Source organism: Chinchilla lanigera, unplaced genomic scaffold (assembly GCF_000276665.1).
Source record: "Chinchilla lanigera isolate Chin_1 unplaced genomic scaffold, ChiLan1.0 scaffold00019, whole genome shotgun sequence".
Lineage (NCBI taxonomy): Eukaryota > Metazoa > Chordata > Mammalia > Rodentia > Chinchillidae > Chinchilla > Chinchilla lanigera.
The window spans coordinates 24,955,102-24,978,996 of record NW_004955420.1 but is presented as its reverse complement, the minus strand read 5'-3'; the positions used below and the strand labels follow the sequence as shown (position 1 = coordinate 24,978,996).

The window sequence follows — 23,895 nt, the reverse complement described above, 5'->3', positions numbered from 1 at the left end:
TTTTTTTTTTTTTTTTTTTTTTGGTTTTTGGTTTTTCTCCGGTACCAGGAACCGAACTCACGACCTTGCGCTTGCTAGGCAGGCGCTTTGCCGCCGAGCTAAATCCCCAGCCCCTCAGAAGGTGGATATTCTAGAAGGATGCCCACACTTCCCACACAGCAAGGCTGTCAAAACCACAGGTGCTTTCAGGGAGGCTGTATGCCTCCTCCCTCCAACCAGACTCCTTACCAATCCTGGGCTAGAGACCTGCGGTTTCCACTCATACTTCCCGGGCCATGATTGACAGTCCTAGAGCCCAGGTCATGCCCTGCTTTCTTGCCTTTGCTCTATTATTATTTTGATTTATTCATTTATTTTGCTGGACTGGAGTTAAACCCAGGCCCTTTGCATTGAGCTAATTAATTTTAAAATTTTTGAAACAGTGTCTTGCTAAGTCACTAAATTGTTTAGGCTGGGTTTGAATTTTCGGTCCTCCTGCCTCAGCCTCCCAGAGTGCTGGGGTCACAGGTGTGTGCCACCACAGTCAGCTTGCCTTGCTCTTTCAGGGGCTGTGCACTGAAGGAAGCCAGAGCAAGCCTACCTTCCACACGTTAAAACCAGGGAGCCTGGAAGAGGCCCACATTCCACTCGTTAAAACCAGGAAGGAGTAAGTTTGGGATTTCCAAATGCTTAATTACAGGATCACAGACCATCAGGGCAGCACGAGGCTGATTAGCCTGTCCGCCCCCTTTTACATAAATGAAGAAACAGCTTATGGGCTTATGGGGGTGTGGGCCGGTCTGCAACCTGAACCCCTATTTCCTAAGCCTCTTCCCACCCCTCCCCCGTCACGAGTCCTGTCTGGGGCCCTGGTCCTGCTCCTGGCCACAGCTCCTCTGAGGGCTGGACTCATGGTCTGCAGTGGCCAGTGCAGGGTCGGCAGCTTGTATGACAAAGGGGACCTGCGTGGCTCCGCCCTCGAGGGCCTGCTCTACCTGCTGCAGGGCGCGGGGCAGGATCCCCCGCTGCTTGTAATTCTCAGTTGCCCCCGTCATGGTGTACGTCTTGCCGGCTCCCGTCTGCCCGTAGCACATGATGGTGCCTGCGAACATTTCAAAATATTTTGGTGACATCCAGGAAAACCATTCCAAGGACAGCTCCCTCGTCCCCAGCAGAGCAGGGGCCAGCCGGGACCAGGGCGTGCAGGCCGCCAGCGACATCAGGAACTGCACTGCGGGACAGGAGGAGTGAGGCGTGGGCAGCTGCCTTGACCCTGTTCCCTGCTCTCCTGCTCTCTTGCTCCCCAGACCAAGGATGATCTGGTCCTAGCGCTTCTGCGCACAGCACTCTTAGGGGACAGAGGAGCTGGAAGACAGAGGCATCAGACTCCAGCCCTTCTCTAGCAAGGCCAGTAACTGCCTGGGTCTTGGGGCTGGCAGGAGGCACCAACCTGCCCACCCAGGCACGAGGGCTCTGCAGGCTCAAGGAGAGATGGAGTGGGAACGGCACTTCCTGCTGTAGTGAGGAGGCAGTGCCTATAGGGCAAGCCAGGCTGCTCGTGGGTCCTGGTCCAGAAATGGGCTACCATGATCGGCCCCAATCTGGTCCCCCTGACCACCTGGGAGGCTTTCATGTGCGCCTCTGCTATGCCTTGGGTCCACCGTCCACCAGGCTCCGGGACACAAAACCCAGGTCATCAAGGCCCCTCCCCAAGGCTGCTTCCAGGCATCGGGACGCCGGACCTGCCAGGGCAACTTGTGGGTGTGGGAGTCCGTGTTCGCTCCAGGTGCTCTCCTTCCTGGGACTCAGCATGAGAGGTGGGAACCAGGGACCCGCTATTACCCCAGATAAACAAGCAGAAGGGTCACCCCAGTGGCGACACGGAGCCTTTGCGGTTCCACAGCACCAGGCCCAAGATCAACCTCCTGGGCCCTTGTTCCTCTGTCTCAATCTCCCGGGGCCATGCATTCTCAGGGTGTCCTGAACTCCAGGGGGAATGTCCCATAGTCAGAGGGCCACAACCGTGTGTCCCATCAGGATAAATTACCACGTTTGGGCATCTGCACTCAACAGACTTCTAAAATAGAAAACCTAAAACTTACAAAATTGAAGCTTTGAGGCTAGCTTAGTTGTGGAGCAGTTGTTTAGCATTTGGAGGGTCTTGGGTCTGATCCCCAGCTCCAGAAACAAAAACAAAATAATCTTGCAAAACAAGGAACACTCTAGTCAGCAGCCACAAGATGGCAAAGTCGACAAACTGTGACTTTTAAACACTTTTTACATTTATTCTTTTGTTTCTAAGACAGGGTCTTGCTATGTAGTTGAGGCTGGCCTTGAATTCATTATGTAGCCCAGGCTGACCTCAAACTCATGGCAATCCTCCTGCCTCAGCTTCCCAACTGGTGGGATTACAGGTGTGCACCACCATGCCCAGCTTATATCTTGTATCTTTTAAAGGAGTATTTGGTGGGGGTTTTTTTTTGTTTTTGTTTTTTTTCAGTCCTGGGGATGGAATGCAGATGTCATGCCTGTGCTCTAACACTAAGCTACACCCCTTTTGCTGTCTCAAAATGGAAAAAAAAAGCCAGGTGTGGTAACACACACCTGTAATCCCAGCACTCACGAGGCTGAGGCAAAAGGACTCTGTGAGTTGAAGGTCAGCCTGGGCTACATAAGCAAGTTCAAGGCCAGCCTGCCCTACATAGTGAGACCCTAACTCAGACAAGATCAGGCACATTCAGGATGGTATGGCTGTAGGTGAGACGCTGCTTTAAAAAAAAAAAAAAAAACAGAAAAAAAATTTAAAATTAAAAAAGTGAGGTCAGGGATATAGCTCAGCAGCACAGCACCGGCCTGGCAAGCTCAAGATCCTAAGTTCAGGGCTGGGGATTTAGCTCAGCGGCAAAAGCGCCTGTCTGGCAAGCGCAAGGTCGTGAGTTCAGTTCCCGGTACCGGAGAAAAAAACAAAAAAAAAAAAACAAAAAAAAAAAGTGCTAAGCTGTAGCTCAGTGTGAAGGCCCCAGGTTCAATCCTTAGGCCCACAAAAATAAGTAAAGAAAGAAACATAAGAAAGAAAGAAAGAAAGAAAGAAAGAAAGAAAGAAAGAAAGAAAGAAAGAAAGAAAAAGAAAGAAAGACGAAGGAAGGAAGGAAGGAAGAAAAAGAAAGAAAAGAAAGCTTTTTAGAAACTTGTTACAAAAACACTGCCCGAGTTTTTAGTGACAGTGTAAACAATCCTACACTAGAATATGAACAGCACATTGTACAGTAGAATAAATGGAAACAGCTCCTTAGCAGGTCACTGGGACAGAACTATTTAAACTTCATCAACTTTACCATAAAGACTTACCTTCGAAACTAATATTTGAGCTGGGGACATAGTTCAGCAGCACAGCCCCTGCCTCACAAGCATGAGGTTGTGATTCGATTCTCAGTACAAAAAATAAATAAATAAATAAATAAATAAATAAAAAACCATTTGAGAAACCTGAAACAGGATAATAGGTTGAACCCCCACTATAAAAAGCTATGTGTTTTTTTTTTCCAGTACTGGGTGTTGAACCTGGGGCTTTCAGCATGTTAGGCAAGTGCTCTGCCGCTGACCTATACTCCTGGCCCTTTTTATTTTTTACTTTGAGACAGGGTCTCACTGAATTTTGCTAGACTGGAAAATTTGTGATCCTCCTGCCTCATTCTCCTGCACAGCAGGGACTGAGCCATGTGTCACCATATCTGGCTACAGTCAGGGTCTTTTAATTATCCTAGGAAGGTAGGACCCCAGGACACTGGATCAAGCCATGCTCAGCATGTCACCAAGAAGCAGTAAGATTTCTACCATAATAACATGGAGACAAATAAGCGCATAGATGCTGGTAAGTGAGGTTACATTTTATTTTATTCACCACAGAATACTTGTACCTCTTCCTCCAGGAAAGCCTGCCTGGGTTCTTAGGAAAGATAACAGTTAATTAGCTAAATTACCATTGTAGCCATCCAGGGCCTGAGAAACCACATCCTTTGCCACTGTCTCATAAACCAAGTCCTGGGAGGCGTCGTGAAGAACTCCATCCAGCCTGAAGGACCAGTCTGTCTGCTGGTTATTGACAACTCCTCTCCGAGTGTCTTTGTTTAAGTGAATATCAATGGTCTAAGAAAAAAAGAGAGAAGAAAAGTTACTTGTTAGGAAACTGTTGCAAAAAAAAAAAGAAAAGAAAAAAAGAAAACCACACACAAAAAAAAAAAATTCACCCACAACTGGGAGTGGTTGTGCACCCCTGTAATCCTAGCACTTGGGAGGCTGAGGCAGGAGGATTACCAAGAGTTTTGAGGCCAGTCTGGGCTACATAGTGAGTCCAGGCCAGCCTCAGTTACCCTGTCCCAAAAAACAAAACAAAACAAAACAAATCACTGATAGCTGAGGCCTGAACTGGAAAAAATAGAGGAGGTGAGGTTTGGGATGAACAGGGATTCCGCATATGCGCTGATATTCTGGATGAATCCCTTGGAATAAAAGAAGGATGCTCCTGCAGGAGAACACACAGCCCTGTGGTGGCAAAATCAGGAGACTGGAGCATTTACGCTTTTGCTGTTTGGTTCCAATTAGTACATAAGAGTCAGGTACATTTACCACATTTTTTGTTTGTTTGTTGGGTTTTTTGTGGTGGTAGTTGAGACGGGAGTCTCACTATGTCGTTCAGAATGGTCTTGAACTTGCAATCCTCTTGCCTCAGGCTCCTGAAGGCTGGGATTCTGAGTATGCACCACCACCTGGCTTCATGTTCTTATTAAACAAGGCTTAGATACGTCCCCCGCTAAGTACAGAAAGGCCTTGGATTACACGAGAGAGAACCAGGCCTGGGTCAAGAGTGGGGAGACCCCTCTGCTCTGCACTGTGAGGAACTCCTATGACTGCACTCTGGCCCTGGGCCAGTGTGAGTTGGGATGAAACAGCATAGAAGGGCTCTAGGCTTCTCAGACACAATTACTGTCTGGTATTACAGTAAGCAGAGGGGGCCTAACCTCCTCACACTCGGTAATTTTTAGAGGCACGCGCTGTGACGGCCAGCCACGATGGCAGAAGTTGGCCTAAGGACATCCTGAGTAAAATCAGTTCCCAGTAAGACTCCATCTGATGGAGACTTCGGATGTAAACATTCTCTTGCTCAAATCTTTTGTTTGTTTTTTGAGACAGACTATTGGTATGTAGTTCAGGCTGATCTTGAACTCACTATGTAGTTCAAGGCTGGCCTCAACTCACAGTGATCCTCCTGCCTCAGCCTCCCTGACTACTGGGATTCCAGGCAGGAGGCACCATGCCCAACTTCTTGCTCAAATCTTATCCTGGCTACTCTAATTCCTGACCCAAGACCTGGTCACTTGGACTAAAACTAGGACTAAGAAAGACAAGTTTGGGTCATTCACATACTAAATCCTCTATGCTTTTGTGTTCTCTGAAACCAGGTCATGCAAGGAACATGTCACAGGGCTGCATCTGAGCCTTTTTCTGACTGCTGGACCTCAGAGGCTTGAGCAGTTTGTCCTTAAAGTCTTCCTTTAAAGACGCCTCAATGCTGACCATGGTGAGGCTCTAGGTGTTTGCTAATGAAAACCCCCCCTTGGGGCCAGGGATATAGCTCAGGTGCACAGCACCTGCCTGGCAAGCGTGAACTCCTGAGTTCAATTCCTGGTACCAAAAAATAAAAAAAATTTTAAAAAACGAAAGAAAACATCCCTCACTCAGGACACCCTATGCCTGTCAAAGAGTTGTCAGGACAGGGGTGAGGGTAATGAGTTGGAGGAATCTTTCCACTTCTTATGACGAGTTTCCCACACTGCTGGGTCAGTGTCATCGTAATCAACTCAAGACATTCTGATGATACCCACTGCGAGGTTACATAACGACAGATCTGACCCGACAGAAAGTTTTATAAGTGTGGGCAAACAGAGCGGGGAAGCAAACTCATTAACACTAAAATGATCACAAGACCATTACAGGTGGGGCCTTCTCATTAGCAGCACCATGAGGCTGTGGTTTTGACTCAGAGGCTGGGGTCCAGCTGCACTTGGACCCATGTCTGGGTCCTTCACAGGTTGTTTGGAAACAGGGCCCAGCAGCAGTGACATAGGACACAGACTGCAAGGCCCGGCGGGCAAAGACAGGCATGCTGCACTCACTTTGTTGTCGTCTCCGTATTTGATCATTTCGTGCGCAAAGTCATCAGTGGGCTTGATGCGGACAAATGCATGAACCTTCTTCTTAGAACCCATCCTCGCTGGAGGGAAAAGAACAGGGCATGCTCAGTGCTTATCGTCAGACGACAGCGGGGTGCGAGCATCCAGAAGACCAGGAAACGAGTGAGGAGCAGGGCGCTTTCCTGTCCCTCTGAGAGCCGCTCTTCCTTCTGGCCCCTCAGCTTGCCAGTGCCCTCCCTGAAGGACTCTGTTCAGCAGGCACTGAACCCCCGGCTTTGTAGTCACTTTAATTTTCCACTATTGACCCCAAAGAGACTGAAATAGCAAAAATAATCCTCCCTTGAGTGGTCTTAGTTGTTATTTCTAGAACTATCCTGCATCTAAGATGCGTTCACTTATGCTTTACCTCACTGATATTTTCTTGTAACATATTAAGAAATGTGTTAGAACTAGAGTTTTCTTTTTTGTGTGTGTGGTATTAGGGATTGAGCCCAAGACCTTTGCATTGAGCTATGTCCCCAGACCCTTTGTTACTGTTTGAGACAGGGTCTCATTAAGTTGCCGGGGGGAGGCTCAAACTTGTAATCCTCCTGCCTCAGCCTCCCAGAATGCTGGGATTATAGGCGTGTGCCACCACACCTGGAAAAACTATCTTTCTTTGTTAACTCAGCTTGCTTCAGAGACAGCACCACCTTGTATACCTCCAGCTGACCAACTGAATCATATAAAAGGTCCCCTAGCAGGAGAGTTCAGTCTAGACTAGTCCACACTCAGTCTTTCTTCTCTCATTCCACTGACAGAAACCACAGTTCCCTACTTCCTCTCCCTCTCCTGAAGAGGAAGTATATTCTCATCAATTTCTTTTTTTCTTTTCTCCTTCTTTGTCTTTTTGAGACAAAGTCTTGCTATGCAGTTCAGGCTGGTCTTGAACTCACTTTGTAGCCCAGGCTGGTCCTGAACTCACAACAATCCTCCTGCCTCAGCCTCCCAAGTGCTGTGATTACCGGCATGTGCCACCACGTCCAGCTCTTGCCTCAATCTGAACCAGCCAAGAGACCTCATCAAACTATGGGCTGCTGGGGGCTGAGGATTTAGCTCAGCAGCAAAGCGCCTGCCTGGCAAGCGCAAGGTCGTGAGATCGGTTCCTGGAACCAGAGAAAAACAAAACAAACAAACAAACAAAAAAATTATGGGCTGCTTTGTTCCAGAAAGAGGCTGTTTGTGGATGCAGAGGTGATTCAGTTCTCCTTACCGAAGTATGAATTTGCCCCCACACTAGAAAGGAAGTTTCTTGGGGGACAGGTCTCTCCTTAGCTTCCATGGCTCCTTAGATTGGGTTGTTAATGGCAGCGTGTAAACACCGTAGTCCCAGGAGTGAAATGTTTCTGTAAGCCACGTCGGCTGAATACTGTAAAGCTAGTAAACTGTGAGCCTTTACAGGCTTCTCTTGCTGTGGGTTTCTTGGGTGTGAAATGATTATTCTGTTCAGTTAATATGCAGTATATAGAGACACACACACATGTTAGGGATGTAGCTCGGTGTGAAGGCCCTGAGTTCAATCCGTAGCATCACCAAAAAAGCACATTAAATAAATAATGAGTAACATTTTACATGTAATTTTCTAAGAGAGGCTCAGTGTTGTTACCTATCAATAATTATTCTAGGTTTTCAAAATATTAATTTCCTTTCTCATTTCTAGATACAATTTGTGGTGATTACTTGCTTTCCTCTTACAATAATATTAACTATCATCAAGTGGTGTTAAGATGGGTCCTTATAGAAGCCAGTTAAATAGAAACAGGTATTGCTTTTTCAGTTTGGTTTCAGTGATGTGGACAACCTAAAGCCATGACCTCTTATAAGTCCTTCAGCTAGCAAATCAAGTAAGCAAACATGGCACTTACATACTTGCCTGTTGTAGAGTATGTGTGCACTTGTTATGTTCCTCAAATCACTACTTCATGGAAGCCTAGATACTATAGGATATAGCATCTAGGATTTTTTATTCTTAGAAAATTAATCTGGCCAAGTATGGTGGTGCACCCCTGTAATCCCAGCGCTTGGAAGGTTGGAGCAGAATTGCCTCGCGCTCAAGGCCAGCCTGGGCTATGTAGTGAGTTAGAGGTCAGCATGAATTACGTAAGTGAGACCCTGTCTCAAAAACCAAAAAAATAAAATTAGTCTAAAAGACACTGGGGTAAATAAATAGTGGCTTACCCAATTTAAGCCTTAACATTTTTTTGTCTGCAAAACTGAGCTCTAGGAATTACAAGCTACAAATAGCTCTGACACAAGCCCCAAAATGAGAAATGAAGAAAGTATCTTATTACCAACTGCAGTTTGATTTATGCTACGAGGAAGCTGAGGGAAGAGGGAACTGTGTTTTGACTCAAACATATACCCAATTTCTCAAACTCCCACACCAGGACCATCTGCCACGCCAGCACCAAGGGCCAATCCCTGGGCCCGGAAATTCTGATGGGACCATGATGAAGCAGGGGAGCTCTGGGAGAAGATGCTCAGGTCTCCCTCTCTGAACAGCACAGGGTAGCACAGGCCAAGTCAGAGCAGCCCCCACAGCCTGCCCCTTCTCTGCCCCGAACCTGCCAACATGCACATGCAGTCACCCACCCCATCTGCGCTTCCCAAGGTTCTCTTCACACTCACGCCACAGCTCCAAGCATGCCAGGAGCTGCACTCTCATGCAATAAGCCTTTCCCGTGACCTGTTGCTTAGCAGCCTCTGGATACACGGACATTTGGGACCCCATGCCATTGTACAAACTTACTGAGATTCTGCTTGTTACCATTTTTATGCCGCTTCATTTGTGTGGGCTTCAGCTCTCAAACCCAAACGACTGGTGAGCAGCCTGAGGGCAAACTCTGCGCCTTCTCTTTTGAATCCCCCCACAATACCCAGAACAGTGCTGGGACAGCGCGGGTGTTTGTGAAATGGTGGTTGGTGGTGATGGTCACGGCTGGAAGTCACAGGGCGGCTGAGTCTCCACATGTGTGTTCGTCTTCACTCACTACTGAGAGAACCCCAAGGGGTATGTGATGTCCCTCCCCCACCTCCACCTCCAACCCCTTAGCCCACAGCCCTTCTGCCAGGGAGAGCACTTGGTTTCCAGGTTTACAAAGCCATGTTCAGCTCCTCACTGCGCTCTCCCTTTTAACGGTGTTCTCTTCCTCAGGACGCTGTGGGAAACACCCCTCTGACCATCCTTAATATTCTGCTGTTATAAAGTGAGTAAGTGGCCACCAGGAGATCTCCATGCTGAGGCTCACTGTTTCCCCACTTGTTTTAGGAGTGGGAATGGACAGCATGTCCTCCAAGCATCCCTGAAGGCTCGACCAGAGCCGGACAGTGTCTAGTGGGACCAGGGAGAGGCGGAGGCAGCTGTAGCAGCAGCATCTGAACCCAAAATACAGGGTCCGACTGCACCGGCCTTGGGCTAAACACAAGCCTGGCGTCTGGGCAAAAGCAGGTTTTCTCTTTTTCCTCACCTAAAGAGCGGGAGCCCTGTGTGGAGTGTGCGCGGCAGGGGGCCTTGAGCCCATTCCTGTCCCTTTCTGAAGCGGCTTCATCATCTGTAAAGTGGCGGCCTCTGCTTGATGATCCTGAAGTCCCCTCCAGTTCGAAAACTGACGAGTGAAGAAGAGTCCAGACGACCTCTGGCACTCCGCTCACACCACCTGTGTCTTTGGCGCTACGTGGCACCCTCGCGGAACCCTCGTGAGGCCAGGGAACATTAGCTGTGACAACCCCAAGTCACTGTGAGGCTGAAAGGGACCCTGTGATGCCTCGCCTTCCTCTGCCTGGGTTTCACAAACGAGTAAACTAAGCCGAACACTCCCGCGTACAGCGCCCTAGGACACCAGCCACTGCCAGCGGCGCCGAAGCACACACCATCGGGTATCCCTTCGCCTTAATCTCACCCGCGCGTGACCCCTGCTCACCGCTCGCGAGGCAGAGGCACTTTTCGAACGCGACAGCTGCAACTGCAGCAACCCAAACTCTGCACGAGACCGGGGCACCCCAGGCGGGGTTCCCAGGCTGTGTACACAGTCGCCATGGTAACAGGTCGCTTCCGGGATTCCGGAAGTGTCTTGGAGTGTGGCGGAAATGAAATCCAAAGCCCTCTTTCAGTGGTACGAGTAAGGTCAGGGGCGAATCGGAAGACAGCAGATGGGACCCATTAATCTAAAGTGACTGCAGCAGGTGTATGCACAAAGCCGAGGCCATGGGAGCGGGGAAACGAAGGCTGTGGTTGAACCAGGAAGCGGGGCAGCTGGGCTTCCGGCGCAAAAGAGTTTGCGACTACGGCTGCCGCACGGGCCCATCCGATTCCGGCTCCGCGCTCTGAGGTGCAGTCAGCGTGCGCCCTTGCCCCGCCCTGATCAGTGTGGAGCCCGCCGGCCAGGCCTGCGCAGTCGCGGCGGCCGGGGAAGATGGTGGAGGACGGCGCGGAGGAGCTTGAGGACCTGGTGCACTTCTCCGTGTCCGAGTTGCCTAGTCGCGGCTACGGCGTCATGGAGGAGATCCGACGGCAGGGCAAGCTGTGCGACGTGACGCTCAAGGTGCCGCGGGTTGGGCGGCGGCTAGCTGGGTGGAGAAGAGCCGAGCCAGAAGAAAAGAGAGGCGGGTTACAGGGGCAGAGAGGACAGGGGGCGAGGGATGCAGAGAGGGGCTGGAGGGCACTGAGGAGTGAGAGAGGGGGATGGAAGCCAAGCTGGGAGAGGACGAGGGACAGCCTTTCAGCGCCGGGCAGGGAGGGCGAGCGGGGAGCCGCCAGGCCGGGGTGGACGGCGAAATGGGTGCCCGCCTCTTTTTCTGTCACACAGACCGGAGAAGATGTGCTCACACACCCCCTCCTCGTGGAAGAAGAGGTGGGGGCTGGCTCCACACGCTGGTGGGCGCCCTGGAGCATCTCCTCTTGGCACATAGACGTCTTTGTGCCCCCAAAGTGGTTGTGCTGTGCAGAAGCGAAGGCTTCTCCTTAGGAGTCATTGCCTCCCCTTGATTGTTGGATATGGTCTGGTCCTTAAGGAGCTCTTGCGGTCGATTTGGAAATCTTTTGAGGTGGGCAGCTACTCAGCTCACACTGGGAAACTTTCATCAACCTCACGCCCCAAAAAAGGTCCTAGGCTGATGGGCTGCTTGGGGAGAGGGCTGCCGTAACCACCTGTTCCCTACCGGCTCCCCAAACCACTGCCCGCCCTCGGCCAACGTCCTTCAACTGCAGCTGCGCGGGGCTCCCTGGGCCCCCTCGCTCCTCCCCTCAGGCCGGGCGCGCAGCTCGAACGTGGTCCCTGGATTATGACCTTCCTTTAGTCTGAAGACATGTTTCCTCCTCCCTGAACCACCTGATCCCAATCAAAGACCTTTCTGATTTGTTTGGATCCTTTAAGAGGATTAACATTGACAACTGCAGAAGAGGAAGGAAAAGATGTGAAAACATTCCCTCATAGCTCTTCTTCCCACAGTTAGGAAATGATTGGAAAACTAAATATGCTATGAAATGATGCGCATTTTTGTGATGTCACTATTTGTGTCCAGGACAAAATCGTCCCGGCACATAGGTAGTACCAGCAGCTTGCAGTGATTTCTTTTGCACCAAGCTTGTAGGCCAAATAGGATGGGAATAAGAGTGTAGTGGATCTGCATCATGTGACAGTAAGTGGCTTTATATTTCTTTTAGAATATGCTTACATGGCCACTCTGTCAATTAACACAGAAAATATTGATGTTCTAGCTGCAGCCAGCTATATGCAAGTTTGCTAGCACTGTGCAGAGTTCATGAAACCAAGTATTTTATGGAATACACCCAGTAACCAGCCAGAAAAGAGTCTAGATGCTGGGCAAGAAAATAATTCTAACTGCAGTTTTACTTCTCGAGATGGGAGCATTTCTTCAGTATCTTCAGAGTGCAGTGTGGGGGAAAGAACCATTCCTGTGTGCTGAGAATCCCAGAGATATCGTAAAAGCTACATTGCCCTGTCTCCTGAGAGTCCCGGAAAGGGTAGCAGACAAACAAGTTCTCTGCATATATTGAGTTCTTCAGCTCCCTACACAGAAAATCAAAATCAACCAGTTGAGTCTTCTTTAGCTTTTCCTTGGACTTTTCCTTCTGGAATTGATCAAAGGATTCAGCCTGAGAAAGCTAAACAGGCAGAGAACACCTGGATTGTAGAATCACCTGGCCCATCTGAAGCAGGTAGAACTGACTGTATGACCTGTGAGAGCACAAAAGCTGCCTTGCCTCTGTTCAAGTCAAAGCAGAAAGGTTAAGTGATGAAGAGGCCCACGAGGAAGTGTCCCAGGCTGTCAGTGCATCTCAGAGTTCACTAAGTGATCAACAGACAGTACCAGGAAGTAAGCAAGTCCAAGAGGACCTTTTGATTAGTCCACAGTCTTCTGCATAGGTTCAGTTGATGAAGGTGTTACTGAGCACCTCTAGCGCTAATGCTCATGTGGATGATGGTGATCAACTGGAAAATGTGCACTATCGCTTACCAACTGTACATTGCTCCTTCTACCAGCAGTACAGAAGGACCAAGTCCAGACGGTCCAGAGGGACCTTTTTAGTGTCCAACCATGGGGTGTGGTTCACCTGCATTCACTCAGGAATTATACCATTTCAGTATGACCACTTCACCAGGGCTTAGTCACTAAAGATGCATCATCTAAAGCATGAAGTGATTTCCTAATACAGGACTACTTAAACCAGGAGCAAGAAGAGACCTGTGTTCCGTATGATCCTGGAGAATGTGTTTTGTTCTTTACTTTTTTCAACTGTGCTGATGTCCTGGAATAGTTAACATAAAACTAGTGTGAACTAGGCCCAGGATGCCAGCCAACTATTTGTTGCTGTTTTCCCAGCAGTATAACACAGGCCTAGGTACAAGGCAACCTAGGTAGCTGCCTACAGCTGGAGTGAGAATGTGGTTTTGAAAGCAGCTGCTCTGTTCAGTGCCTGTAATTTCACAGATCTCTTCAACCCCGAATTGTACAAGCACTTTCCCCTCGGGATCTCTGTGGGCTGAGAGCAAAGGAAGTAGCGCCAAAGACCGGTGGCTCATGCTAAAGGTGACCAGACAAGATCCCCCCAAATCAGTTACCTTCTGTACCTATGGAGTCATTTTGTAGTTTGGCTTCATTTTTTGCTTTTTGGAAAGTGCCTGTGCGTGGTCTTACACATTTAATTTTTTTAAGCAAAAAGGGATTTGGGAAAGAATCTCCCTTTTCACTTTGTAAGCCCGGCAACTGATGTTTTATTTTTCTTAACTGAGAGATTGCTTGTGTAAGGACACAATAACATGGTGCTGAAATGATAGAAATCATGGGACTCAGGAAACCAGCTGACTTAAAAGTAGGCTAGCAACAGATCATTAGGTAAAGAAGTCAGATGCTTACTGACATCCTGAGATGAAAAGGTAGGTGAGAAGCAAATTACTAAGCAGAATTTGACTAATGGCCTGAGTGGATGTTTGCTCCTATATGCAGGATGTTGTAAAGCTGTTGGTTTTGAAAGTATTTCTGGTACTTTCTTAAAATTACTACATACTTCTGAAATCAAACACACTTTTTTTTAAGCTTTCTTTCTGGTGAAAATTTCATCTTGGGTAGGCAGTCCTTGTACTTTTATAGCACTAGAACCATGACTGAGAAGTCAGGCTGTGGATGAAATGATCAGGAATGCAAAATAAAATAGGCAAATTCAAGTTTCATAAAACCCTCTTAATACTGTATTCTGACTAAAATGGACATTGACCTGGTCTTTGAAGGTTACTGCTTGACCAATGATGTCCCTGCCCAAACTACTTCCTCCCTTGGCCCATCAGCTATACTTACTCTTGCGTATACTGGTGTGCTACCACATAAGGGGAAAGTATCGGAGATATTCTATATTTTACATATAAGCTATGTATTATTTGAGATGTTTTTACCATGCTATTTTAGATACAATAAAGAATTTCAAGAGGCTTTACCAAAAAAAAAAAAAAAAAGACCAAACCCACCAAAAATAGAACTATTCAGAGGGGTCTTTTTGCTCATATTTTTTGCATGGTTTAGGAAACCACTTCCTGCATGTATCTGAGTCAGACTGCTGGGTACAGTAGCGTAGGATGGTTAAGTTTGGCTTTGAAGACAGAAGGATTTGGATTAAAATCCTACTTGTAACCTTGGCCGAGTTACTTAATCTGTCTAAGCCTCAGTTTGCTAAATGTGAAAATAGGGATGGTTTGTCAGTGTGAGGGTTAAATAAGAAAACTTGTGGTATTCTTTGCTTTATATCTGGTATAAATTTTTCATCCCTTGGAAATCCCTCCTGAAGGAAATAGCTTTCCAGGAGAGGAGTAAAATGAGAAAAGGGGCAAGATCTTCACAGGAGGCAACAGGGAAATCAAGAGAATTAAAAAAAATAAGCTAGGGGCTGGGGATTTAGCTCAGCGGCACAGCACCTGCCTGGCAAGCACAAAGTCATGAGTTCAATTCCCGGTACCGGAAAAGAGAAAAAAAAAAAATCTTAAAAAAAATAAGCTGGACTAAAGGAGGCGAGGAAGTAAAAATAAAAGAGATTTTTGTCCACAGGGATTACATGGTGGAAGATGCCAAGGCTACTGGAGATTTGCAAGCAGAATAACCAAGTTGTGGCAGTGACGTTTGGTGTGAGGAGAGAAAGCTGGAAAGTAATAGTAAGGGAGAAGTTTTGGGTTAAGATTTAGTTTGTAAGGGTGGGCTTAGGAAGACTTCTGAGACACTGAGAAAGGGACTGGCAGGAGGGATGGTGACAGATAACATCTATATAAAGTAGAGCGTTTAATGCAAATACCAAATATAGGATGCAAATATCAAATATAGGAAATCTGTAGCAGAAAAATGCTTCAGTGATTTTTCCATTAAAAAGCTTTCTGTTGACTCAAGGGGACATGTAAGTCATTCAGACGGAGTTGCTACCGAGGGGGTCAGTTGAAATTATTCTGTTAGAGTCAAGGGTACCAACGCAGGGACCAATATAAAGGGACAGGCATTTACTCTGTGTTCTCAAACTGTTCTGTAGAGGCCAAGGAGTAGCTCAGGATAGTGGGGAACAGGGAAAAGTCAAACAACACGATCTGCTGCATTTCACTACGCTCTGCAAGAGCTATTCTAAGAAATCTGTGGTTTTTTTCTTTTTTCTTTTTCTATTTCATAACAGAGTCTTCCCTCAAATTTCTGGTTTCAGACAGCGTTTCAGATAAATAGGCACTGAAAAGCTGCTTAGAAGCCTTGTGGCGTGTGATGATTTATCAAGTAGTGGGCCTCCCTGAAGGGCAAGAGTTCTCCAACTTCAGCTGGCTTGAAATCACTTGTTGGCCTTGTTAAAACTCTGGTTGTTGGAGTTTGCCCTGGAAGTCCTGACTCGTGGGGCTGACGTGGGCCTGAGAATGTACATTTCTGTCAGGGTCCCCGGTGATGCTCTCCCTCCTCTGGGACCACATTCCAAGAGCCACAGGTGCAGGATGATGTCCTTTCTGTTGGAATGTGTTCAGTATCCATCAGTCTCCCTGTAAGCATCCTCCTGCTGCGTGGAATAGGTCTGGGGTCAGAGAGGGACTGGGGGCTCTGTCTCCTGTGCAGGTTTGCGTTCAGCCCCCTGGATGGGGCTCTTCCTTGTCTTCAGTGGTCCCCTAATCTGGAGTTGGGAGTTACCTTGTTCAGAGTGAACCTTCAGTCTTCTGCTAGGGCCGTGACAGAGTAGTTGCTTGCCTGGAGAAGGGGACCGGTACTGCCTGTTTTGGGCCCCTCCTCTTGACACACCTTCAGAGGTGCTTCCAGAGGTTGAATGTTGCAGGCGTTGAACAAGTTGTGTACATTTTTTTTTTTGAGGAAGGAAAGGTTTATTTCACTCATAGTTTGTAGAGGTTTCAATCCATATCAGCTGGCTCCGAGGCAGGGTGGCGCATGGCACAGGGGTAACCATTCATGGCTGCTGAAGACAGCAAAGGCAACAAGAGCAAAAAGGTGTTGATGTTTATTCATGTAAGATGGAGATCATCATCTACTTCCGTTTTGAAGATTTTATTAGTTAATATCCTCTAAACAGTCATGTAGTAAAGACTCACTAAGTAGTAGGTATTTACTATTATTATAATAATAATTATTATTTTGTCTTTTTTAGCCAGGGTCTCACGATGCAGTTCAGGCTGGTCTTGAGCTCACTTTGTAGCCCAAGCTGGCCTCGAACTCGCAACAATCCTCCTGCCTCAGTCTCCCAAGTGCTGGGGATTACAGGTGTGCACCACCACACCCAGCTCAGTATTTATTATTAATACATATTTTTTAAGAGACATGGTCTTGCTATATAGTTCAGGCTGGCCTTGAACTCACTGTGTAACCCAGGCTGACCTCCAACTCATGGCAATCCTCCGACCTTAGCCTCCTGAATGCTAGGACTAAGGGCATGCACCATCATACCCTGACTAATACATGCTTTTTAAGAGTCAGGGTCATAGCCAGGTATGGTAGCATATGCTTGTAATCTCAGCACTCAGGAGGCTGAGGCAGAATAATCACCATGAGTTTGAGGCCAGCCTGAACTACATAGTGAAACTCTTATCTCAAAAAAAAAAAAAAAAAAGTGTCTTGCTATGTTGCCCAGGCTGGTCTTGAACTCCTCTGCTTAAGTGATCCTCTCCTGAGTAGCTGGGACTGCAGGTATGCACTACCCAGCTTGTTAATAATTCAATAACATTTCTAGAGGGAGTAGAGATAATGTGTATTTTCAGCCAGCTGTTTTGAATTTATTTTAGTGCCTGATGAATTTTGGATGATTTTGCCTAAACAAAATGCTCATTGCCTTAAAAAAAATCTCCGCTTCCATACCTTTTGTTTTACAGGTTAGGACCCAACCCCAGGAAGGAAAGGGACTTGTTCAAGGTCACAGACTGAGTTAAGCAGAATAGGATTAGACTCCGGGCTTCGGGACTGAGAGCCAGGTGTTCTTCGTGCTGTCCTGTTGCCTCTCCTGCCGCCAAGAGTGACTAAATTGATTCCAGCCAGTGCCATGTGAAATTGGGTTCATCTGCCTTGGGTCACCTTTCTGTTTTCCCAAGGTCGTTTAGGAAGAGCATGAAAGTGAGCTTTCACAGCCATACCACGTTCTCAAAACTCCCTGCCAGTACTTGAACCTAGATTTAATTTTCTTTTTGGAAGTGTTTGAAAATCAATTTCTTAGGAGCCTGTTGGATAATTAAGTAGGGACATGACAGAGAAGAGTAGTGTGTTCTTTTCTTTTTTAAAGTCACATTCAGTGGTCACTTGAACCTCTTAGTAGAAAAACTCCCCTGGTCCCTCATCTTCATGTTTAGGACAGTAAGCACCCCATGGCCTTGGCGAGGTAGAGAGGTCGATGTCTGTGCAGGCTTTCCTCGCCTCTCCTGTTTCATCTTCTTTTTCTGGACTAACCAAGCAGCGTCCACCACATGTGTCGGGTCCAGCCAGGTGGGCAGAATCCCTAATTCAGTGAGTGTCCTTCATACTCATGAGACCTGTAGCCACCAGATTTTTCATTTGTTTTCCTCTAAACTCAGATACTCCCTTTTTCTATATTGGTGAGAGCAGAATGGGTGTGGGGGGAATGGGAATCTCCAAAACTACATGTTATTCACGGACCTGTAAGTGTAGCTGAGAGAAGGGGTGTGTGTGTGCATCTGTGTACATATTTTTTGTTTTGTAACCACTGCTAAATGGTTCCTGAAAGATCTCTTGCCATCGGTCTTCTCATTGAGGTTTTGAGCCCGAGCCTGAGAAAGGAAATGTCTTTTCCAAGGATGAAAGGCACAGTATTAGAATTATTTCCTTTTGATCCACTAAATCCAGGTACAGAATTTTCACTGAAGCTGGCTTTTGAGTCTGGAAACTCGCCCAGTTGGCTGTGGCCACGAGCTTTATGATGACAGAGGAGGTGGAGAAGTGTGCAAGGAAGCAAAGGGAGGACTGCTGCTGCATGCTGTTGTCATGCAGTGCAGGGAATTACGCAGGGATAATTATAGCTAGCGCTAGCGCAGTCATATTCAGAGGAGCCCGTGGAGGTCCTCGATCAAAGCCATCCACTTTGCACATTAAAAACAAACAAACCAACCAACCCTAAGGCTCTGAGCTATTAAGGGATTTACCCAAGCTACAAAGCTGTGTTAGCCGAGATCCAACACAGCTGCTTTGGTACTGGTGGAGGCGATGCTTTTACATCCTCTGTCTGATTACTCACCTGCGCTGCTGGTGGAGCGAGGCAGAGCAGGGGTCAGAGCATCTTCCGTTTCATCTCTGAGCACAGCTGGCAGTGATATATATATCCCAGGGCACCATCCTATTCTATTTCAGTAGAGAAGCAAATGCACGCTTTTTTTTATTATTTGTCTTTTTTTTTTTTTGAGAAAGGATTTTGCCATGTAGTTCAGGCTGGCCTTGACTTCACTACTTATATGTAGCCCAGGCTGGCTTGGAACTCCCGGTGGTCCTCCTGCCTCAGCCTCCTGAGTGCTGGGATTACAGGTGTACACTATCACGCCTAGCCTTTTTTGTTGTTGGTTTTGGATGGAGGCTCACTGTCTTATCCAGGCTGGCGAAACTCAGTCCTCCCGCCATGGCCTCCCCAAGTACTGTAGCTGGAATTACAGGTGTGCACCATCACACCTGGCTCAGACAGTTTTTGTTTTTTTCACTCCTTTTGATTTTCAAATAATGTTGTCTTGGACGTGTGCTTCTGAATAGCATGTAGTTGCTCATTCCTGGGGTTTTCTGCTCTTTTCAGGTAGCTGTGTTCGTCTTCAGCCTGTGTCTTTCTAATGAGCAGTTAGGGCTGAGGAAGAACATGTTCCTTGAAGCCAAGCATGCATTCTGTATTCACCCAAACTTTTGGTCTCTTGTTCGGCTAGGCTGGGAGTAATGCTGTTAGATTAGACACAAGTAAGGTGGTAGAGCCTGATTCTGGTGGGAAAAGAGTGAGGTGCAATTGGGAAAACCAGCACGCTCACTGGCCCCGCGGGGCAGGGCCTGCGGTTTGGCTGGGCGGGTGCGAGAGCCCAAGGCCTTCTTTGGCAGCTGCTGCTTCCTGCAGACAGCTCCTTTATTGCCTCCTCTGGGAGACTCCGTGTATCCCCTTGGCCCCGCCTGAGGATGGAAAGCACACCGTTTCTCTAAAGGTGTCTCCGCCTTTCCTAAGCTGCAGGCCTGGCGTCTGTCTTCCTACTTCTAAGCACTGAATTTCTTCGCCCCCGTTGGGGAGCTGGCTGCTTCCCCATGGTTAGCTTGGGGAGACCTTGGGAAGGGTGTTGTGACAAAGCAACTGCACTGGGGACACAAGGAGTGAACCAAAGTGTGTGGTGTGAACTAGAAGTTGGCAAAGATTGTATTTTAGGGTTTGTAGGGTAGTTGCAACTACTCAGCTTTGATGTAGTCTTGTACACAGTATGTGGGTGTGGCTGTGTTCCAATAAAACCATAAAACCAAGTGTGAACCAACTCACTTGGCTATAGTTTACTAACCCGGTTTACATATATTGGTTTTTCTGAAACAGAGTCTCACTGTGTAGTCCAGGCTGCCCTTCAACTCATGGCTGTCCTCCTGCCTCAGCCTCCCAGGTGCTGGGAAAATAGATGTACATCACCATGCCAGGCCCTGTCATGCTTTGCTGTGGCCTTCATGAGATGCAGGCCTTTAGAGCAGGTTACAGTTACAGTTGCCTTACTGCTCTCCGCGTATCTGTCCCTTGGAAGCGTCCCTGGCTGAAGGGAGAGATGAAGGGCAGGGGCTCGTGTAGCTCTGTGCAGAGCGCTTGCCAGACATGTCCCAGGCCCTGGGTTTGATCCTCAATACCACCCTCCACACACAAAAGTACAGATGACCCAGAAGTGGAGCCTCTGTTCCCAGGCTGCTGCAGGTGATCTTGGGTGTTCTCTCTGGTGAGTGAATTACCCACACGGGAGAAGCTATTGTTCAGTCTTGCATCTCATCTTTAAAGTTGTGTCATTCTGCTGCAGCATGGAGCAGAATATCTCCAAAGCATTCACTAGAGGTACCTCGCTGCCTGTCTGTCTCGGCGGAGGCTGAGAATGCTCAGCTGCTTGCAGAGCAGCAGACTAGAGTGGACCCTGCAGCTCCTATGTTCCGTGGAATGGACAGACCGCCTGTGTTCAGACCTGATGGCAAGGGGAGAGTCAGGGCTTTGGCAGGCAAGATAGAGGAGCTACCGATGGCCCAGGAGAAGTGGTATGTCTGGGCAGAGTGGGCTGAATTTCCACGAGAATACAAAAACGCTTTTTAAAAATAGAAAGAGATATGTGTGTGCCAGTGATCATAGCCACAGTGTTCACAGTAGCCCAAAGGCAGGGGTCCACTGATGGATAAACAAAAATAGTGTACACACACACACACACACACACACACACACACACACACACACACCTTGGGATATTATTTAACCTTCAGAATGAAGGACCCCGGCACATGCTACAACATAGTCGGGCCTGAAGACACTTAGTTAAGGCTGAGCATCTCGGTACACACCTGTAATCCTGGCATTCAGGAAGCTGACGCAGAAGGATCACTTTCAGTTCAGGGCCGGACATAGTGAGCCCAAGGTCAGCCTGGACTACACAGTGAGATCCTGTCTCAAAACAAAGCAAAAGACACTATTAGATGAAATAAACTGTTTGCAAAGCACAAATGTTGTGCAACTCCACTTATGAGGAAAGTATGTATCCAGTTCACAGAGACAGGAAATAGCATGGTGGTTGTGGGGCCGGGAGGAAGCAGGAGTGGGAAGTTATTATTTAATGGGTCAGGAGTTTTGGTTTGAGAAGGTGAGAAAAGTTCTAGAGGTGGATGGAGTGGTGCTTATAGAACAATGTGAATGCATTTAATGTCATAGAAGGGTATACTCAGACATGGTTAAATGGTACATTTTCTGTTATTTATATTTTGTCACAATAAAAAAAGGATAATAACCTCAGGAAGACTTGCTACCAAATGGGCAAGTGAGATTGCTTATAGTACTTTGTGATATTAAAAACAGAGTTCATCTCTGGATCTCATCTCAACAGAGTTCACCTCAGAGTTCATCTCAAACTGATTGGTCAGAAACATTTGATACTAAGGACTAAGTGTTCTTACTTTTCTTTTTTTTTTTTTTTTTTTTTTGGTCATATGCTGCCTCACCCGCTAAGAATGAAATTGTAAGCTCGGCATGGTGGCCCATGCCTGTAATCACAGTATTCGGGAGGCTGAGGCAGGAGGATCGCTGCAAGTTTGCTGCCAGTATGGGCTACATAATGACTTCAAGGCCAGCATCATAGCAAAGCTCTGTTGCAAAAAAAGAAAAAAAGAAAAACTCCTACTAAATTGTATTAATTTGGCCCAGCAGTTGCCCTTCAAACTGTTACTTAAGAAATTTCTTTCTTTCCTTCTTTCTTTCTTTCTTTCTTTTTTTTTTTTTTTTTGGTGTGGTACCTGGAATTGAACTCAGGACCTTGCACTTGCCGGCCAGGTGCTGTGCCTGTGCACAGGAAGAAACTGATTTCCAAGAGATGATATACTTAAGTGATGTGCACATTGCTCTGTGCATAGTTTTTGAGCGATTAGGAAATCTAAATGTCATATCAGCTTGGCAGAGCAGTCCTGATGACCTGCAAAACCTGCTGTGCTCACACCTTCCAGTAAAGGTGTATTGGCACGGTCTCAAATTACAAATAGCTTCCAAATCTGTATTTCTCCCCTGTCTTTGTTCTCAGATTAAGAGGCCCTTATTACTGTTTGTGCTGTGGTTCCTCATACTCATTAGGTCTGAAATGACTCTTCTTGGCTTTCTAAGCCGTCTCCTCTTGTATTTCCTTTCGGTAAGGATCCATCCATCTGAACACACACAGTTCAAATTCTGGAATCAGCTTTGGCTCATCTTCCCCCTTTTTCTGTTTTTTTGTTGCACTAATCACAATAATAATTGCATAACTATTTATAGTTTTGTAACTCCAAGAGCAGGGTGGGACTGAACTATTTACACAGGTGTCTGTGTAATAGGTATTTAGTAAAGCACTATCCTCGTTGAAATCCTCTTAATTTTTAACCCAACCCAGTATTTACCCCTGTCTCCAGGACTGGGGATTGAACCCAGAGCTTTCACACTGAGCTACATCCCTACCCCTTTTTTATTTTTATTTTTTGAGATTGGGTCTTATAAATGGTCCAGGCCAGGCTTGAACTTGTTTTTTTTGTTGTTTTTTGTTTGTTTGTTTGTTTGTTTTCAGGCTTGAACTTGTGATCCTCCTGCCTCAGCCTCCCGGAGTGATGGCATTAGAGACACACGTCATCACACCTGGCTCCAGTATTTCTTTAAATTTATTAGTGTGTTGAGAGAATTCTTGTAGATCCTTAGAGAAGGATTCTGCGCTTGATCCCCAGCACTGGAAAAAAAAAGCAAAAGCCCCATAAGTGCCCAGTGATGATAAGCACTATGAAGAGAAGTGAAGCAAGGTAAAGGACCTGAGAGTGTGGTTTTTGCTAGAGGGCCAGAACAACCCAAGTAGAGCCGTGTGTGAATGGGGGGGGGGCGCGGGGCGTGATCTTTGAGACAGCCGGCGGAGAACACTCTGTGTAGAGGGCATAGAACCACAGGGCTCTGAGGCAGGAGTGTACTTGGCATTTTGGCCTGGTAAAAATGGAATAGCCAAAGAGAAAAGTGACAGGACGTGAGGTCAGAGGCGGCCCCTCCAGGCCCAGCTTCGCTCCCCGCGTGGCACAGCGTGGTCACTCGGCACGGCAAGTGGCCTGGGTAGAGCTCGGTAGTGTGTGCGCGTGGCACGTGTGAGGCTCTGGGTTTGGCTCCAGCACCAAAACAAACAGAAAGCTTTATGAATGGATGCAGCCTTTATGGATGAATGAAGCCGAGCAGTCATCATGCACTTGTTTATCTGTGAATGAAGAATCGGGACAGTGTAGGAAGGTGGTCTGCATATTTTGAAGTTTGAGAAGGGCATGCGGGATTTCATCTGTACTTTTCCACTGTTAGGAGAGCCAGAGCAAGAGAGGCTATTTCTGGCTGGTTCTTTTCTTGGTGGAGGAGGATGGTGCAGAAATCTTACTTCGTTCATTCCATCACAGAAGGACGTTGCCTTCTTTTCACTGCGGAAAATACTTGTTTCCTAAGTTGTTCTCCACTTCTTTTTTTTTTGGTCTTCTTGAGACAGGGTCTCGCTATGCAGTTCAGGCTGGCCTTGAGCTCACTTTGTAGCCCAGGCTGGCCTCAAACTTGCAACGATTCTCCTGCCTCAGCCTCCTGAATGCTGAGATTACAGGCGTGCACCACCATGCCCGGCTTGTTCTCCAGTTCTGATAGTCCTGCTCAGTTTGACTGATTCTTCTGGGTTCCTGGGAACACTCAGACGCTGCCCACATGAAACCCGGAGGCCAGAGCTGTCAGGGGAGCCGGAAGCCAGCAGAGCCGCTGGGCTATGGTAGTGTAGAAGACGCCATGCTGTGCAGCGGGCGTGGGCAGCTCACCTTGGCCTGTGTCTGCGAGCGGCCCTTTTAAGTCATCCTGACATCTGGCGGTGGCGGGAGCAACAGGTGGCACCTAGTTTTCCACGGGGTTTAGGGAAGGACTGCTGATTTAACTGAATCTGCGATTATTCTAAGCCGCACAGAGAAATCCCTCACTGTCAGACGCAAGAGGGAGAGGCTTAAGGGT

The 23,895-nt window shown here is 47.5% G+C and overlaps 2 protein-coding genes and 1 pseudogene across 11 annotated transcripts in view; 2 read left to right on the top strand and 1 right to left on the bottom strand.

The window, feature by feature from the left end:
* The window catches only part of Kif9 (kinesin family member 9), a 42,886-nt gene extending 32,646 nt beyond the window's left edge, over window positions 1-10,240 (bottom strand). The window contains exons 1-5 of one of the 8 annotated variants that reach the window (XM_005383405.2): window positions 9,677-10,240; window positions 8,959-9,201; window positions 6,153-6,250; window positions 3,960-4,125; window positions 975-1,081 (exon numbers count right to left, since the gene is read on the bottom strand). In XM_005383405.2, coding sequence (XP_005383462.1) covers window positions 975-1,081; window positions 3,960-4,125; window positions 6,153-6,250; window positions 8,959-8,995 — 408 coding nt within the window. In that variant the 5' untranslated portion in view covers window positions 8,996-9,201; window positions 9,677-10,240. The remainder of the gene's footprint in view (window positions 1-974; window positions 1,082-3,959; window positions 4,126-6,152; window positions 6,251-8,958; window positions 9,202-9,676) is intronic. The other 7 variants (XM_013513486.1, XM_013513487.1, XM_013513488.1 and 4 more) reach the window with 7 other exon arrangements.
* A 44-nt stretch (window positions 10,241-10,284) lies between these two features.
* Window positions 10,285-23,895, top strand: part of Klhl18 (kelch-like family member 18) — a 51,712-nt gene continuing 38,101 nt past the window's right edge. The window contains exon 1 of one of the 3 annotated variants that reach the window (XM_005383411.2): window positions 10,285-10,750. In XM_005383411.2, coding sequence (XP_005383468.1) covers window positions 10,622-10,750 — 129 coding nt within the window. In that variant the 5' untranslated portion in view covers window positions 10,285-10,621. Of the gene's footprint in view, window positions 10,751-22,530; window positions 22,683-23,895 lie in introns of those variants that run through there. The other 2 variants (XM_005383412.2, XM_005383414.2) reach the window with 2 other exon arrangements.
* Window positions 10,891-14,206, top strand: LOC102017668 (annotated as a pseudogene).